Source organism: Thalassophryne amazonica, chromosome 21, assembly GCF_902500255.1.
Source record: "Thalassophryne amazonica chromosome 21, fThaAma1.1, whole genome shotgun sequence".
NCBI lineage: Eukaryota > Metazoa > Chordata > Actinopteri > Batrachoidiformes > Batrachoididae > Thalassophryne > Thalassophryne amazonica.
This window is the reverse complement of record NC_047123.1, coordinates 32,694,198-32,714,033: the sequence shown is the minus strand read 5'-3', so window position 1 is coordinate 32,714,033 and position 19,836 is coordinate 32,694,198. Positions and strand designations below refer to the sequence as shown.

At 39.9% G+C, this 19,836-nt stretch overlaps 1 protein-coding gene across 2 annotated transcripts; it reads left to right on the top strand.

The window, feature by feature from the left end:
* Positions 1–11,667: 11,667 nt before the first annotated feature.
* Positions 11,668–17,906, top strand: si:ch211-63o20.7 (uncharacterized protein LOC566836 homolog). 2 transcript variants are annotated; one of them, XM_034162006.1, is made up of 4 exons: positions 11,668–11,822; positions 12,526–13,341; positions 14,075–14,300; positions 14,863–17,089. In XM_034162006.1, the coding sequence occupies exons 2-4, from the start codon at positions 12,583–12,585 to the stop codon at positions 15,150–15,152; spliced, it is 1,275 nt and encodes a 424-aa protein (XP_034017897.1). In that variant the 5' UTR covers positions 11,668–11,822; positions 12,526–12,582; the 3' UTR covers positions 15,153–17,089. The 2 variants fall into 2 exon arrangements, with proteins under 2 accessions (XP_034017897.1, XP_034017898.1); XM_034162007.1 differs by lacking the exon at positions 14,863–17,089 and adding an exon at positions 17,114–17,906 and having other exon boundaries at positions 11,671–11,822.
* Positions 17,907–19,836: the final 1,930 nt, after the last annotated feature.

Below are 19,836 nucleotides of genomic sequence, written 5' to 3'. Positions count from 1 at the left end.
ATCTTCTAATCTAACCTTGCAATGTATTTTGTATTTGTATTTGAGGACAATTTGCGTAAGTATTCCCACAATGTTTCACGTCATTTCCACGTTGCTTCACTGCAATCAAAGACTACCATACGGCAACAACTCCACCTGTCTGCTATTTTCCACCCAGGTTTCACATCTTAACACAACCCACTTTTAAACCGTAACAAAGTTTAATACATTTTGTGTTCCTTGATTGAAACTAGGATAACATCAGGCCACAATGGGGCCCTCGTGATTTAGTGAAGTGCTAATTAGCATTAGCTTGACTGACTACCCAACGGAAGTGGGAGTAAGTCACTGTCAAGTCATTCTCAAGTCATCAATCTGCAACTCCCAAGTCAAGTCTCAAGTCACAATAACCACCAACTGTTTGACAGCTGACTTGAGACTTGACTTGGGACTTGCAGATTGATGACTTGAGAATCCAAATTCACATTTCCTTAGCAATCAAGTGGTGTTGCATTTTAAAATACCACAAACTCTCGTGGTGCACGATTTCATCCAAGATTCACAAGGGACAATTTCCGGTTTGCTGGGAGAATCTTTACGGTTCTTTGTGTGGGAATCTGTAGTACAATCTCTTGATCCCAAGTATCTTGTCCTTCCTGGATGAGTTGCTGCATAATGGAGCAGCACAAAAAACTACCTGTGTGAACCACTTTCCTTCTTTTCGACCAGTAAATTTGGATGAATAACTCAAAAAATTGCTGTAGTCTTTACTAGTAATTGCCGCACACTAATTTTCGCACCAAAAAATGTCGTGTTGTGGGAAAATTACGGTGCATTCATGGAAATGCAAAGCCACTGGATTCCATGACATGTTAGATAAGTAATTTGAGTAATCAATTCCACAATTAGCATTTACGAGTTTTCACTGACATGTTAACTAGCTCGTGTTAGCTTTAGTAGCTCATTAAATTAAGAATTAATTCACTATTATATCATGTCAGATATAATGTAATGCAGTCAGTGGAAACACTTTTGGTGCTTTATATCTCCTTTATATATTATAAAGGCATAAAGGTATTTTATCTAAAGGTGGCTGAAAAGTTGTAAGGCTCACCAAGAAGGAGAAATGCCATTTCAATAAAACTTGGCATGCATTAAGTTCAACTCTTCTGATGACTAACTGTTATTTTCTTCCAGGTTCTGAGGTAGTTTGTGGTTCATAGCCAAGTTTGAAAGTTCATGGTAGAGGGAAACGGCAAAAATGGACAAAATCTGGTATCGCAGTGTGATTAAGTACCTGCATAAGAAGGGGTTAAAGCCCAAGGACTCCAAGGTACTTGAATTCCTTCACTTGGGGCAAGACCTCATTCCCTACCTGGAGTAGGCAATCCATCGGTTTCCTGCTGAGAACCATGGCCTCAGATTTAGAGGTGCTGATCCTCATCCCACACGCTTCACACTCAGCTGCGAACCAATCCAGTGAGTGTTGGAGGTCACCGGTCGATGAAGCCAACAGTACCACATCATCTGCAAAAAGCAGTGATGAGACCCTGAGCCCACCAAATTTCACCAATTTAAACCCAGCTTATAGTGGTTTAAAACCAGTTCAAAGGTGCTTAAAAATTGCTTAAAATCCAGTTTAATGTGGCTTAAATGCATGTTCCAACCAATTTATTCTGGTGTGGAGCAGTTGAAAACCAGATTACCTCTGATCCAGACAGATTGTAGCCAATTTGAGATATTTTACTTTAGTTTTAGACCTGTTTAACGCAATGAAAACAAAATGTGATTGAAGCCACTTCAAAACATTTAAAGCAGATCAAAAGCTCTTTAAAGTTGTCAGCATAGTGTAAACCAGTCAGATCTCGTTTGTCTCACACGAAGCACCAAACGAGTGAATCCCTACATTTGACAACCTGGAACAAGTCATGCAAATGGCAAACGATTAAATCGACTATTAGAACAGGTGACGATTATTTTCCTGTTGATATCAATTAAACGGGTAATTGTGTCTGCTCCAGTCCAGACACACGATGGTGATTTCTTCAACAGGAACAATCGCGATCGAGAAGAGAATGAAGATGAAAGCACCACAAAGGGGCACAAAACAGTGAGTGAAGCAGTATGAAGAAAAATACTGGTGGCACACTGCTGATAATAATACTTATTAAGATGTCCCTGATAAGAAAGTGGATTAGAATTAAGAAAAGTGACTAGAAGTTACACTTGAAGTTACCTTTTGATCTGAGGCGACGTCGTTCCCAGCTCGGTGTCACAGTGTGAATGTTGGCCCTGGACCTGTGTGACGTCTGATAGTGATGGATGAATCGGGTGCATAGACAGGGCCCTTGGTGCGGTGGAGATAAGGAGCCCAGAAGAACAAGCAGCCGCTACCAGGCCTGTCTGTCATTGATATCGCCGTTATCCACTCGCTCTCCTGTGTACATAAACGCTTCCTCTGTGATGACCAAAAGGCAGTGATTACCCTGATGACAGACGGGCTCATGCCGACCTGGCAACACATCACATTGAAAACCTTTTACTGTCAATGTCATATCACTGGCGTTGAAAACATTAAATATTGTTTTTGAGATGAGATAAACTGCAGCTAACACAAACTGGTTTTGTTCATATATATATATATATATATATATACACATGGTGTATTTAATGCCTGTGACCCTTAATTGGAATAAGCAGGTATTGAAAATTGATGGATGGATGGACAGACGGACGGACGGACGGACAGATGGATGGATGGATGGGTGGGTGGACGGGTGGACGGATGGACGGATGGACGGACGGACGCACGGACGGACGGACAGATGGATTGATTTAATGTGTTTTGTCACACATGAATCATATGCAGTGCTTCAAAACAATGTCTTGACTAAATGTGTTCATTATTTAATGCCTGTGACCATTAACTGGAGTACGCAGGTACTGAAAATTGATGGATGGATGGATGGATGGATGGATGGATGGATGGATGGATGGATGGATGGATGGATGGATGGATGGATGGATGGATTATACAGTATTTTTTTGTCTTTCTGATGCCTGATTCTGTTTTTTCTCTCTGTTTAAGGTGCAGCTCCATCCAGAGATGGGAGTTGTATTTGTGTTGGCAGTCCTCCTGTCCTGTGTGCCAATAGCATTTCTTGTATATTCGTCTGTGAATTGTTCTGTGAATTGTTCTGTAATTTATGTCTGTAGCGTGGCCCAAGCAGAGGGTCACCCCTTTGAGTCTGGTCTGCTTGAGGTTTCTTCCTCAGAGGGAGTTTTTCCTTACCACTGTTGCTCTGGGGGGTTGGTAAGGTTAGACCTTGCCTGTGTGAAGCGCTTTGAGGCAACTCTGTTGTGATTTGGCGCTATATAAATGAAAATAAATTAAAATTGAAATTGAAATTGAAATGGATGGATGGACGGACGGACGGACAGATGGACAGACGGACGGATGGATGGACGGACGGATGGATGGATGGATGGATGGATGGATGGATGGATGGATGGATGGATGGATTGTACAGTATTTTTTTTGTCTTTCTGATGCCTGATTCTGTTTTTTCTCTCTGTTTAAGGTGCAGCTCCATCCAGAGATGGGAGTTGTATTCGTGTTGGCAATCCTCCTGTCCTGTGTGCCAATAGCATTTCTTGTATATTCATCCGTGAATTGTTCTGTAATTTAGGTTTGTAGCATGGCCCAAGCAGAGGGTCACCCCTTTGAGTCTGGTCTGCTTGAGGTTTCTTCCTCAGAGGGAGTTTTTCCTTACCACTGTTGCTCTGGGGGTTGGTAAGGTTAGACCTTACCTGTGTGAAGTGCTTTGAGGCAACTCTGTTGTGATTTGGCGCTATATAAATGAAAATAAATTAAAATTGAAATTGAAATGGATGGATGGATGGATGGATGGATGGATGGATGGATGGATGGATGGATGGATGGATGGATGGATGGATGGATGGATGGATTTAATGTTTTGTCACGCATGAATCATATGCAGTGTTTCAAAACAGCGTCTTGACTAAATGTGTTCATTATTTAATGCCTGTGACCATTAACTGGAGTAAGCAGGTACTGAAAATTGATGGATGGATGGATGGATGGATGGATGGATGGATGGATGGATGGATGGATGGATGGATGGATGGATGGATTGATTGATTTATTGTTTTGTTACATATGAATCATATGCAGTCTTTCAAACAACTTATTGATCAAATGTGTTCATAACTTTTGAGCCTTTTTTTTGCAAAACTATAACATTAGCTTAACATCACTAAGTTGCTAACGGTTGCTTCACCCACTGATGCATCACTTGTCCACAGTAACATGATGCTGTTGCTTTGCTAGCGAAATGCCTAGCTGCAGCATTTTGTAGCATTTTAATCAGTGCAATGTTGCGACGCTGCTTTGCTCGCTGCTTTGCTCGCTGTCTTGCTCACTGCCTTGCTCGCTGCCTCGCATGCCTCTTTGTTCATTGCTTTGCTCATTGCTTTGTCCCCAGATAGGGCCCTTTGATTTTAATGTCTATTTCCATATGCAGTTTCATGTAGATCTGTAAAACGATGTGGTTCCAGTGAAAATAGATTGAAGTCAGGTAGTTACACATAATTTACAGCTTAAATGTGAGTTGGGGTTAATGTGGTTGAATACTGTGTCGTTTCTTGGAATAGGTGAGCACTTTACTGTGGTCATCTAGTTTAATGAAAAACTGACAAAAAAAAGCTTCAACTCTTATCGTGCCACGTTAAATGCGACAAAAGAAGCATCCTGTATCCACACCAAAACATTTTGTCTCCTACCCACCATGTGACCAAGTTTCACAAACATTGGCCTGTAGGATTTTGACTCATGCTGACAAATAAACAGATGCTGTTGCTGTTTTTTGTTTTGCCTCCATCATATGCTGGAAATTGTGACCAGTTTCAGGTCTCAGCATGTTTGCAGGCATGACTTAAAATCTGTGCATTTCAGTTGACTTGTATATTTTCTACTCAGCCGGGTGTCACTGCACATCAGTCCTCCTCCGAAATCAACCAGATCTGATTTTTTTTCCCCGCACATTGATTGATAGAACCTTCTGTCAACATTCTGGAAATTGATTTATGAGCGCTTTCTCATAGTTATTACTCGATGTCTTTGCTGTGAAATTTGCTGATGTGAAGACAATTTCCTCTCCTGGTGAACGTTAAAGCAGTAATCTGTCCTATTTTGGTCTCTATGTTGTATTGTAACACCCAGTGATATGCATGAAATTATCTGGATTTAGCAATTAATCTGCATCGTTTAAGCAGAAATATGTGTTTTCATAGGCTGTGGCAGCAGCTCTCTGTTGACGTGTAGTGATGTTCTACGTATTTGAAATACTTGTCACATAATGCCTGCCGTTTTTTTGTTTCAGCGGTACATAGCTTGAACTTTTGAGCGATCTTCTCCAAAGTGTTTGATTCAAGATGAAAAAAAAAAAATGCTGAACAGCAGCTGTTTGGCTCTCGGGCCAAAAGAGTTTGTGGAACTTCCAGACAGCAGCAATCCACAGTATCTCCAGTATCTCCAGTATCTGGCTGGTGTCTGCTGTCGATTTCTATTTGATGCCGCAGTCGGCCCTCCATCTATTCCAGCTGAGGTATTTCACCATCCTCGTCAACAATGAAAGCCAATGATGTGGAACTGTGGAGGGGGGGTCTCTGCAGTGGTTTATAGCAGCTCAGGGCTTTCATCTGTCAAGATGCAACTGATGTTATTAACAGCAGGCCAAGGATGAATTTTGCCTGGAAACGAATTAAAAAGCCACCTTTATTTTGCATGGAAGAAGAATTACAGGTGCACTCTAAAAATCTGCAGCGTCAACTGGTGTAAACAGAAGAATTTTACTTCAGAGTAAGCATTCAGTGAGACATGCAGCCGTATTTCATGCCTTTGTATAGATCTACCTCATCCCATAACACATTCACAATATTTTTTCACTGCCAGTTGCAACTACCACATCGATAAAGAGAGTAGCGGGATATTATTTCAAATAATTACCATACCCAAAGGGCATTTCAAAATGATAATGCATTGCCATTTGTTTTGTTTTTTTGTTTGCTTGTTTGTTTTTTTGTCTGAAAGTTTAACCGTTTGTTACAAAGCCTTGAATTGATTGAGAAACCTTTTCAGTGAAGGGGATCCCAAACTCCCCTTTCCCAAGCCATATTAACCACCTCTGACTGGGGAATCCCGAGGCGTTCCCAGGCCAGCGTGGAGATATAATCTCTCCATGTAGTCCTGGATCTCTACCCCGCTGGACGTGCCAGGAACACCTCCCTAGTGAGGCGCCCAGGGGACATCGTTACCAGCTGCCCAAAAGCGAAGGAACTAGAAAAAACATGGCGCCTGTCGGTCAAAACACTGGTACACCAATGTTGCCAATCCCAATACATGAGCAACACAAAACTTTTGTTTTTTTGTATTAATTCAAAGACAATCCGATTTTCAACAGTGTGTTCCTCACGATATGCCCTTTTAAATTGGAGTCTGACAAGATGATAGTATTTATTGTGCTGTGGTGTGATAGTGTTGAGTTATTGCGTTAACACACTGGAAGTGATGGACTTATTATTCTCTCACTCACTCAAAGCATTTCATAAGGTACATTCCTCGGCTGTGACAAAAGCCGAGGAAATAAAAAGAAGGCTGACCGTGTCGCCCCCTTAAATCTCATTTGGTCCACACAATGTCAGAGAAATTTTAAAATGAGATAAGAATTGTTGCCGACTTCCTAATAAAATTGCACTGCGAGGAACAAAATCATCAATTGTAAAGGAGTGAAGAGTGCTGTGAAATTGAGTACAGGGCGCTGACAAGATGTTTACTCTTTGTCTGCTGGAAGCTCGGGATAGACCTGTTCAGGATTAAATGCAGGGGTTTTGACCTCAATCAAGGAAATAATTACTGTTGCCCCTCCTGTTGTTGGACTCCATAATTAGCCGGCAAAGCCCCCACAGAAACACAATTAGTCTGAAAAAAGACGTGATTAAGACTATAATTCTTATTGCACTCATTAACATCTTTTTGGGGGATCTGGATTACCTTATTGAATTTGTCAGGAAATTCAATTTTAGCTCTTTTTCTGTGGTTCCCACAAAGTGTTTCCTGCAATAAATTCCCCAGCAGGGTCCAGTGTGCACATCCACATGTCTGTCTGAACACGTGAGATATAAGAACGGGCCGCGCGTGCTTCAAGATGGAAACGAGCGGAGCGTGACCGAGTCCATCTTCTTCACCTAATGAAGAACATTGATGATCAGCATCATCAATAAAAGGCGCAGAATGCACAGACCCGCACAAAGACACGTGCTTTCGCTTCAAAGCCAGCCTTTGCAGTGTGCGGTGAAACCGCAGTGTTTGTTTCTGTACTGTAAACCTGAGCGTTTATCTGTGATCAGTGTGTGGCTCTGCCGCCAAAAACCAGTCGATATCGCTGCAGCACCCACTGATGTTTTGTTCAAAGGGCCCTTTCAGATTAGAAGAGACTGCAGCAATGAGAGACCTTTTCTGCACATTCAGGACATTCGGTCAAATTAAGTGTCTTGATTATAAAAGGCTTTAAAGACATTTGATTACTGACTGAGAAATTAGTAAGACTTTCTCAGCACTACTTTCTCCTCTTTCCTTTTGCTTACAGAATGTAATTTGTGAAAATGGAGCTGGCTGAATCAGGAAGTTCTAATCTGATATGGTCAGTATATATATATATATATATATATATATATATATATATATTTGTGTGTGTGTGTGTGTGTGTGTGTGTGTGTAGTGTAGTGTGCTGGGGCAGCAGGCTGAAGGCAGCTGACACAAACAGACTTAACAAGCTCATCAGGAGAGCTGGCTCTGTCCTGGGGGTTGACCTCAGAGAGGAGGATGTTGAGGAAACTGCTCAGCATCTGGGACAACACCTCCCACCCCCTGCATGGCACAGTGACGTCTTGACAGAGCAATTTCAGCCACAGAGTGAGACCACCGAGGTGCACCACAGAACCCCACAGGAGATCATTCCTATCTGTGGCAATCAGACTGTATAATTCCTCCCCCTTCTGCAGGATGAATACATAATGAACAGAGTTATTCAGTTACTCAGAGTTATGTGCAATATTATCAAACACCTTGTGCAAATGTCTTCCAGTCATTTCATATAAATTTGTTGTACTTATTGTAAAAAAACAAAACAAAACTGTTTCCTGTTTCGTTAGTCTGGAAAAATATTTTCCTTTGTAATAACTAAAGTTCTCATATATATATATATACGTATATATATATATATATATATATATATATATATATATATATATATATACGTATATATATTATACGTATATATATATATATATATATTATATATATATATATATACGTATATATATATATATATATATATACGTATATATATATATATATATATATATATATATATATATATATATATATACGTATATATATATATATATATATATATATATATATATATATATATATATATATATATATACGTATATATATATATATATATATATATATATATATATATATATATACGTATATATATATATATATAGATATATATATATATATATATATATATATATATACGTATATATATATATATATATATATATATATATATATATATATATATATATATATATATATACGTATATATATATACGTATATATATATATATACACGTATATATATATACGTATATATATAACCTGGGGTCTAAAGTTGCACCCTAGGCTCTATAGATATCCTAACCAGATCTGGCATTGTATCCGAGGGCTCTCTTCAAGATGGTGATCATTCCCTTAATTGCAGACAACTGCACCTCATGTGCACTTGGGTGACCGGGGATTGCCTCAAGGTATTTCTTCAGGTTCTTCTTCATCAGGCCTGTTGCTCCCACCACAACTGGGATGATATCGATGTCTTTCAATGACCATGTTGTTCGTAGGTCATTTTTCAGGTCTTGGTATTTTGAGATCTTTCCCCTTTCAGCTCGATTCAGACCGTACTCATTGGGGACTGTCACATCGATGATTTTGGCTGTTTTCTCTTGCTTGTTCCAGATGACAATATCAGGTTTGATTGCACCTCCTTCAATGTGTCTTCCTGCTGGGATCTCTTTGTCATAGAAGATCGTAACTTTTCCATTGGATGAGATTGGTGCTGGCTCGTGCTCCCAGACATGTTCTTTGACTTCCATCTCCAGTTCCTTGCAGACCTTCCAGTGGAGATATTGACAGATCTTGTTGTGTCTGGATGTATAATGCCCATCTGCCATGAGGATCTGGCATGCTGAAGTTAGATGGTTTACACTCTCAACAGCTGTATGACAGAATCGGCATGTATCATTCTGTGAGATCCCTGCCATTTTTTTGAAGCCATTTGTTAGAAGTCCCTGATCTTGTGCTCCAATCAGAATTCTTTCTCCATGTCTTGAGTAAGCGAAGCAGTAGAAGATTGTTTTCTTCTCTTCAATGGTCCAAGTAACAGTGGTGTATTTTCGTAGATTTCTTTTTAGCCTTTGAGGCTGTTGCTGCTGGAGTCCAGGATCAGAGCTATGCTGATCTGATGGGTTATCCAGTTGAGTGCTCTCGCAGGGGAGATCATTCCCTGCAGCACTGACAGAAGTTGCACCATTACTTTCCTCACACACCCTGGTGCCTAGGCGTGATTTGGGGACCTTTTTATCCTGGGAGACATCCGGCCAGATAAATGGTTTTCTTCTTGCTTTCCTCCCCTTTTCTTGCTCTGAGTTGTTCATGTGACCAGATGTTTTTCCATATTTAGAGCCTTTAAATTGTTTCTCATCAGTGTTGCCTGAGAGAACAATATTGGTTTTTTTTTCCGACAGTTAAAACTTGACTGAAGTTTTCTGGTCTGTTTCCAGTCATCACTGTCATCAGTCTCAGTTCCAGAACTGTCTGAACTCCTGCCACTGGTATCTGGTTGTAAATGACTGTTTGGACCTGAGTTGCTGGCTGGTTGTGGTCCTCCATCGTCCTCTCCATCAGCTTCTGCTGTCAGTGTTCTGTGTACAGATGAGCTGCTGGCTACAGGCTCAGCCTCTGTGCTCTCATCACTTGGGCTTTGATGAAGCTGTGATGACTCTGGTTTTTCATCATCATTTTCACTCTTCACAGGGACGGCAGTGAAACCAAACTTGGTGAGATCTGCCTCCTCCAGCTGCTGGAGCTGCTCTCCCTGCTGACTTATCCACAGCTTCTCTTCTTCTTTAATGTCCTCCTGGTCAACAGTCAGATTCCATTCCTGGTGTTCAGGGAGAGTTTCTTCTTTAATCACCAACAACGGCTGCATGTCTCTTTTGTTCTCTTCTTTTAAATGACTCATTTCTTCTTCCTGGTCTGTGATCATTCCTTCATCAGCAGGTGTTAGCTGTAGTTTCAACATGTCCCTTCAGACATGTTTGTAGAAAGACTGCTGTGGATCAGCGAACTTCAGGCTTGAAAACTAGTTTCTTCTCTTCTTTAAATCCACTCGTTCTACTTGCTGCTCTGCAATCTGTTTCTACCAACTCAAATATCTCGGCTTCATTAGCAGCAGTTAGCCGCTGTTTCAACAACCTTCTCAGCTCTTCCACCTTTTCGCGCTAACTTCGCCTTTTCTTCTTCTTCCGGTTTACTGTCGACCTTTGTGCTTCTGGAGCTCTTCAAAAAACATATTCGAGGATCACAGAGTGAAGTTTGATCTGTTCACACACAAGTTTCCAGTGTCTCCAGAGAGAGAGAGACCCCTTGTTGGAAATAATCCTGTTAAAATTGTTAAATAGTGTCATCTTACAGTTGTAGCTTTATTGATGGCTGTTGCACCCATCAATGGGTAGTTGTGATATGTTCATTAAGTTGTTAAATATACTATAATAATAATAGAATATAGAATAAAAATAGAATAATAATAATATTTTAGATGTCATTGTGTATGGCTGTATGTTGGCATCAACACTTTAGTCACAAATGTAAGTTGTGCTTGTCAAGAGAAATTGCTGTCCTTCCAATCCGTCTGTATGGGAAAACCTTCCGCATCCTATAACTCAAGAACCATAAAACTCTCAATATCAGCGGTTTATAAATTAATACTGGGAGGTCAAAGCTCTGCCTGCCAAAAGAATCATGCATTTCTGACATTTATAAATGCCTCTTTTTTTTTAATGAATTTTGCGTTTCAAGTAGGAAACTTAACACTAACCTTGAAATGCTTACACGTCCCACTAGATGGCGACAAATGTTGCACAAATGTGTGGCACAGTCTCTACACTCTAAAATTTAGTGTGTACTGTTATTTACTTTTGTAGAAAATAAATGGACTGACAGCCAAAAATCAACTTACAGTTGTACCTCTTCTCTTTATGGCAATTTACTTGTCAATTTCAAGATTTAATAAAAAGGGTTTAGTACAAATGTTTTTTTCCCCCAAAATGAATAAATTAAAACATAATAAATATTAAAACATAAAACATAAACTTTGCATGTTTTGAATGAATTTCAAATCTATAGTATTGTGCAGTTTTTATAAATAGTCAGTTTTTGCCCTAAAATTTGAATTAAATGACGTGCTCCTCAGCTAGGGCTGATAACCAATCAGCGCACCCGGTTGCATTTTTTTATCCAATCAGCCAGAGCGGGATGTTCTAAATATCGACGCGGAAGTTTGTCGGAGTTGGTTAGTTTTTGTTAGTAATAAACAAAAAACTTTGGTTGAATATGTCGAATATATGCTTGTTTGCGAAGGAAATTACAAATTTGAGCTGAACTGTTGCGGTGTTTTCAAGCTGAAGTCGTTTTGGTAAGTTTGAAACCGAAATAAACAGCTCACTTCTCTTTTTTTAAAACTCTTAAAGTTGGGCTTTGTTAGTTGGCGTGGAATTATTTCGGAACTTGTAATATCTTACTTTATTTTTTTCTTTTAAAAATAAAGTTTGTTGAAAAATCTAACTGTATAAACAACAATACAGATATCTACCAAGGGCTAAAAGAAAAAAAAAAAGTTTTGCACTTCATTTCTAAAAAAATTTACATAAAATGTTCTCGTTATCTTAAGATAATACAAAAATTTCATTAGCAATATCACACCATTTTTGTTCTGATCTGCTGAACAGTAATGTTACAATGAGTTTAATTGACAAAAATATTGTAGATAGTGTTGCTGTTTGTTGTGATGACATCATAGTATGAACAAAAAATACAAGTCTTGCATGTTCTTTCAAAATTTTTATTAAAGAATTCAGACATTTGTGTGGAAAAACAGCCTCACTCACTAATATAATTTCAAATTAAGCTTTAGTTCTTGTGTACTGGCGTAGGCTCTAGGATTTACCATAGATAAGTTTAAGATTTTTTTTTTTTAAAAAGTAATGGACTTCCATCAATTGTTGCTAACATTGGGACATCCAGTTAAAATTTGCACAGATAATCATGCATGTTTAAATTATAATCATCATAATTGTGTCTCATCGGATCTCTTAATTTTTGCTTACACTCAACATCAGGTCCAGACTCCTGTGAGTCTGCATGCAAACAGTTAGCGGACTTGCAGTGTTCCCTGTATGGTGAAGATGGAGGCGCTCTACACTTTAGAGAGGGAGGTAGGACGCGGAAGCTATGGCGTGGTCTTTGAGGGCCACATGGCCAAAACAGGACAACGGGTTGCTATCAAGCGGTTGCCTTGCAACAACCCAGAATCTATTGAACTCTATCTGAAAGAGCTGTGGGCCATGAGAGCCACAGCCAAGAACCACATCAATGTCATAGCCCTCCATGGCTGCCTTTTACAGACAGGACCAAGGAGTCTGAAGAACCTAAAACCAGGAAAACTACCTGTACGTCTCGTAGAGAGTGTAATGAAGGGCACTGTCTCTAGGCTGGCACAAACTGAGGAAAGAAGCGCTTCCCGGTCTAACTGTCAGAGGAGGAATAACACTCGTTCAAGACTTGAGGACAACACTTGTGTTAGTCAAGCCAGACCCAAGCTCCAGGACAGAACTAACTCACCTATATCAAATACTGAGACCCCACGAACGCCTCAGAGCAGAGTCGGGAAAAGATCAGCCCAGAGGGAGGATGAGGAAGAACAGCAGCAGGTACAGCAGCGCTGCTTGGCTCTGTGGCTTGTGATGGAGTACTGTGACGGGGGAGACTTGAATCAGTACCTGCTCTCCAGACCTCCTGATTGTCAGGATAATCACACTGTTGTGCAGCAGCTCAGCGGTGCTGTGGCATTCCTGCATGGTCTGGGTATCACCCATCGTGACCTGAAGCCGGACAATGTGCTGGTCTGCCTCACCCGAGAAGGACCTGTTGTCAAGGTAGGAAAATGCTCATATTTGTTGTTGTTTAGGTTACACTCACTGCTTTTGTCACTGTCACTACTGTTATCACTCTTTCTGTAATGTCTGTGTGGTGGGGGAGGGAGGGGCAGCAAATCTGCAGTATTAAAAAATTATGTGCGAGTCAGCTGTGACTCATCGTAGTTGTATGTACAAACACAGGGATTAAAACAAAATAACATGTTTATGTGTGTGTGCTTGGCTGAACATTGTGGAAAATATTAAATGTCAGGTGTGTACGTGCATCATTTTGGCACAACATTGCATAAAATGTAAAATTGCAAAACGGGAAACTAATCCAGTGGAATAAATGTTAGTCAGAAATGTAAACATGCCAATCGGACATAATGATTGATTGATTGAGGGCTGTCATATAGTGCATTTTTTAGTAATGCATTTTACTGTGCAATCTGTGAGCGCCTGAACCTGAAATTCTGCATTTAAGATACAGTTTTGCGGCACTAATTAAATTTGAGATGACAAATCTGAATTGCAGTGGTTTATTTTAACATGTTTGCAAGTTGAAAACTTGGCAATTTTTAAATTTTGGTTTTGACATTTTAAAATATATTAAATTTTTACTGCATCACGTCTGTTTTTTTATTGGCATTGTGACATTGTCCTCAAGTGTTGAGATGCTCGTGGGGTGGTTATGTGGGTTTATGTATGTATATATATGTGTGTGTGTGTTAAGTCCATTATTCTCCCCTAGGTGGCAGACTTTGGTCTGAGTAAGATGAGTGATGGCCTGATGGAGGGTGATCAGACCAGACAACACTTCTCCTCCACCTGTGGCTCAGACTTCTACATGGCTCCAGAGGTTTGGGGCGGCTTGATGTACACGGCCCAGGCGGACATTTTTTCCTTGGGCGTGATGTTCTGGGCTGTCCTGGAGAGAATCACTTTCCTGGAAGAAGGCACCACGCAGGAACAACTGGGTATGTTTGAAGTTGAGTGGGGTAGAGCAGAGCAACAAATCCATAATTACTTGTATTACATGGGTTTAAAAAAAAAAAAAAAAAGAGAGCAAGAGATTGGTGCCTTATTCATCTAATTTTTGTTTTTTCAATTCATCTTTGATCAATAACTTAAATCAATCAGCAGTCAGCAGTTTAAAATGTAAAGATGAACAGTGATTGTTCACATTTTAAATCTAGAACCAGACAAATTTTGTAATTTTAATGATAAATTCATTGTAAACATACCTCAAGATTAATTTGCTTTAGAATTACTGTCATAATGTACTAAGATTTGCCCAACGCCAATAAGTGCTTAAACTAAATTACTGTCCAGTCCTTTTCCTGACATTACACTGTGAAGAAGAAATTGTAATAAAAGTAATTATGCTAATGAAAAGTTGGGCAGATGGTTAATTTTTTTTATCTCAAATATGAATGTGCTCTAAATTATGTAATTCTATATAGGTTTTTCTTTAATGTTCTGTAAACTCGGCAGATTCTTTGCCACCACTGGTGAACCACTGATGCCTTATTTTTATAGGTTGGGTCATGCTTGGGAGCATGTGCCTATCCTGCATGCATGCCAGAACTGCTTCGGGTGCTACCGGGCAACCACCCAGGCCAACCTGCAGTCCGTCCTTATCTCATTATGGAAATTACCTTCTATCTGGTGCAGCCAGGTGTTCGGCGGACGTCATTTGGCACCTGTCTGCTGGTTTGTGCTTTGTAAAAACATTCCACTCGGACGTTGTGTCACAGCCAATGCTGCCTCACATTGTGCATAGTTGTCCAGTGTTTCCCGATGCGGGGGTGCAAAAATATGAAATATGACAATTTGTCTCCCTGAAATCTTGCGATAGTTTTCATGATGTGCAGATATGCCAGTCCTGCATTGAACATGAACTGAAGATAAAGAATGATGGTTTGATGGGGTGACTTCAGGTCAGCTTGATGTGTTTTTGGGATACACTTGGACAAAACAAATAACATCATACTTCCCAGAGGTCTTTGCACTGACCAGAGACTTGTAGCCAAAGCACAGGATTTTCTGTTTCACCACATGTGCCATAACTCTTTAACTTCTTTCTTATTCACATGAATTAATCACGAGTATCATGTAATCCTTGGATTTTCTGAGCATTTTATATTGTTCCCTTAAAGAAATTTTTCTTCCATTTTTCCTTTAAAATTTCCCAATTATTTCCTGTGGCTACAATTATTGTTTCATGTCATCTAGATGTTGTATGAGCCTGTTTTATTATTAAGCAGATATACTCCTCAGTGTTAATGTAGAGTGAATAGTGAGTGGGCCGGTACCACGACAAGTTGAATATCCCACTTTGACGATTCATTTTTGGATGAGAAGACATTCCGTGCGGGCAGGTAACTATGAGGGCAGGTGCTGTTTTTGCTCTTTAACAATTATGATGTAATATCACTTGAGTCTGTTCTTTAATACCCTGTAATATATACCTGTGGGTGATCATGAGATGACATCATCAGAATAGTGAAACTGTTGTAGTCACTGGCTCTCATTCACAAAGAAAGTAGGCTGGCAGCTTGGGATATTAACAGTCCTATTCAGGTTTATGATCTGACAATCGGTGAGCCTCAGTCCGTTATATGATGAGCAAGTAGAATTCAGCTGATCACAAACCATTTTGTCAGTGAGTGAAATGGGGTTGAGGCAGCTGGAAGGTTTTTATGGACAGCTTAAATTATCCATTTGGTGTGCTTGCTTCAGCACAAAGGTGTTAATTTCCCACTATGGGATGAGATGTCTGCTGACAAATTAATCTTATGGTTACAAATGTGATATGCATGATCTACAAATGGAAAGAAAAGATTTTCAGATGTGTGCAATGATTTCTGCATAATTTGAATTAATGGTAACGTGTTCCAAATGCCAAGCTATCGGGGCCCATGTAAGATAATTACAAGTACACAAATGCACCATCCTAATTTTATTCCTCACAGAGATTTAAATGTTCTAATTTCACAGATGTGCAAAATGTGTGTGCATGGATCATCTAATATGTGTTGTGTTCTTGTGCTGGTGGGGAAAAACTAGGACATCTGGGGTTTCAGTGGGCTCATGTTTAATTTCAAGGTGGGAAAGTTCAGTTTAAATGCATGACATCAGCTATCCAAAGTAACGGAGAGCGTGGTAGACGGGAAGAGCGTGCAGGCAGGGTGAGGAAAGGTGGCAGGAGCAATTTGTGACAAGATATCTGCAAAAGGGAACGTTTTCAAGGCTGTAGCGAGACCTGCTATGTTGTGTGGTGACGCTAACACAAAGACGGGAGGCACAGCTGAAGATGTTGCAATTTTCTTTGGAAGTGGGTTATAAATGAACACATCAGAGGGACAGCACAGGTGGGATGGTTTGGAGACGGAGAGGTGAGATTGAGGTGGTTTGGACATTTACAGAAGAGGGACAGGAGGGTATATAGGGAGAAGGATGCTGAGCATGGAGCCACCAGGCTAAAGAGGCTGTTTATGGATGTGCTGAAGGACGACATGCAGACGTTTGTTGTGAGAGATGAAGATATTAAAAATGGTTAGTTTTGTAGTTGTCTACTTGATAAATGAACTTTATTTGAAATGCAGCACACAATGATCCGAGTATAAAAATCTACAAATCTTAAAGTTCCACCTTCATTTCCATTTCTTCCTCATTTCTTAAGACCCTCCAGCTCTGTATTCACTCATGCAGCTCCCTGCAGCCTCTATAGTTCCTGTCGGGGAGGAACTTCCTGTATGATGAATGTTGTTTCCCGTTCCGCTTTTAGGTGCTTATGTGTCTAAGGGCCGCTGGCTGATGCCGTTGGGCGAAGCATTGTGGGAGAATGCCGACCTCCAGCTGTGCATCCCGATGAAGGCTAAGCGAGCGCCCCCGCTGCCACCACCTCCTGGCCCCGCCACGTGCAGCCTCCTTCTTGACATGCTGGCCTCCGATCCGGACGCCCGGCCCCCTGCAGATCAGCTGGAGGCCAGAGTGCGCTGACTGAGGACACCCACTGACAGAGCAGCTGTTACCCACTGAAGCCTCTACATGGAAATATTGACTGCAATCTGCAAAATGTAAGTAAATAATGGCCACTTAGCTGCAGCAGGCCTTTGGGGACAACAGTGCAAACTCTAAATATTTGGAGCTGCTGAGTGGGTGCCACCCAGTGGGTGCTGAAGAATATCCAGCGATTAAGTTAATTTATTGTAAATACCATGCTGTTGACTGAAAGTCTTAATGTCCACAACTCAGTTTTAAATACTCACTGGTCAGTTTATGAGGTTGTCAGGTGTACTTAATGAATTCTTGCTAATTGTCTGTTCACACACACTGATAGACGATTTGCATTCACAAGCAGGTGTTCCTAATGAAGTGGCCAGGCAATGTTGCTGTTCAGCATGACATGAATCCACATTGATTTGATGGATCAGGCATGAGGTATCAGTTTGTCAAAAGTACTGTGCATCTGGAAAGTAGTCACAGCATTTCACTTTTTCCACGTGTGGTTAGGTTACAGCCCAATTCCAAAATGGATGATTTTTTTCCTCAAAATTCTGCACACAATACCCCATAATGACAATGTGAGGTTTTTGCAAATTAAAAATAAAAAAATCAAGAATTTGCATGTACATAATGTTTCTGTACCCTTCCTCAGATTTGTGCCTTGTCTCTGATCCTGTCTGTGAGGTCTACAGTCAGTTCCTTTGACTTCATGCTTGGTTTTGGTTTGTGCTGACATGCACTGTCAACTGTGGGGCCTTATATGTAGACAGGTGTGTGTCTTTCCAAATCATGTCCAATCAACTGAATTTACCCCAGGTGGACTCCAGTAGAAACATCTCAAAGATGATCAGTGGAAACGGGATGCAACTGAGCTCAATTTTGAGCTTCATTGCAAAGGCTGTAAATAGTTATGTACATGTGATTTCCTAGTTATTTTTTTTAAATAAATTTGCAAAAATCTCACCTTTTTTGCATGTCGTCATTATGCCTGTTGTGTGTCGAATTTTGAGAGGGGGGGAAAAAAATTAATTTCATCCATTTTGGAATGGAACAAGTGAAGCACTAAATACTTTTTTTTTTTTTTTTTATGCACTGTAATTTCTGATTCCCACCAAAGTAATAAAACAGGGCAAGCACGCCACGGCGGTCACTAATGTAACGTCCCCTTCATGAACAGGAAATTGCAGCTGGGTTCTGGGGTCGTTTACATGATCACATCTATGCTGACGCCACAATATTTATTACAAGTCATCAGTTTTAGTAAGTGACGAGACAAATATTTTTCATCTTCCATGGAAGAATGTGGGGATATTCATTACGACCAGAAACATGACAAGAATTTTATTTTTTTTTTTTTTGAAAAATGTACAATATTTTGTCTTCCATGTAATAAGTCTGCAGTCTCTGCAATGTGACTATAACAAGATAACATTTTTATGAATTAGTTTAAGACAAAGGGTTTAAAAATCTTGACATTTTACTTCTTTAATAATTCTGTAATCTTTTAATCACCACCCTGCACCCCTAAATTTTAATTTTTAAAAACCCAGTGACCTTGCTTTTATTTTGAAAGCATCTAATGTGTACACTGCTTTTAATTTGTCAGTCTTTATTACATGTTTCAAATTGCTGGTATATAAATAAACTGATGAAATTAACTTTTTTGTGTAAATCTGTTATAAAGTTGTAATGAGAACGCGACAAAATACTTTTTTTGTCAGGGGGGCACGTATATAATGCCAATAAGGTTTTGGTGTGTATTTGTTTATTGCACATGATGGAATAGAACCACTTAATAACAAATGGAAGACAAAGTAGCTGTACTTAAATCGGTCCCAGTTCAAGTCTTACATTTTCTACTGTTTCAAAGCACCCATTCCTGTTTTACAGCACCTGTGTGCATGTAAATTGACAGAAGGGGGAGCTCTAGCCTCAGGAACCACACCGACAAGCCCACTTGTCAAAAATGGCTGTAGATCTGATTAATTTGTATTTAATTGTTGTCCCGCTGCTACGCTAATGTGTGTGCATTTAGCATGAAATGCTCAGCACTGTCTGCGATGGCTGGATTTGAACTTAAAATGAGCAAATAATATGCTCACCATGTTCTCCAGCTTCTTAAAGATCTTCACTTTTTAAGTGTGCCGCAGTCTTTCAGCAAATATAGCAATCTTCAATTTTTTTTGTGGTGGTGGTGGGGGGGAATCAATCCTTTGACTGACTGCTGGATTAATTTATTATGCCCCTGACTTTGACTTTCTTTGTCGACATGAAAAAGTAAAGAATCCAATTTCATCTTCCAAGATTGACCCATTATGAACCATTAAAAACTTCATAGTTCGACATTTTTACAAAGAGTTTCAAAACCTTGAGAAATTCCACACGCCTCAAACAGGGACTCTGCCGGGTTTTTTTTTTTTTAAACTATCTGCTGTGCTTGTGCTCATGTTGCAGTGAAGATTAAACTTTTATTCTGCCTCTTTCACAGCACAAAAATCTGCT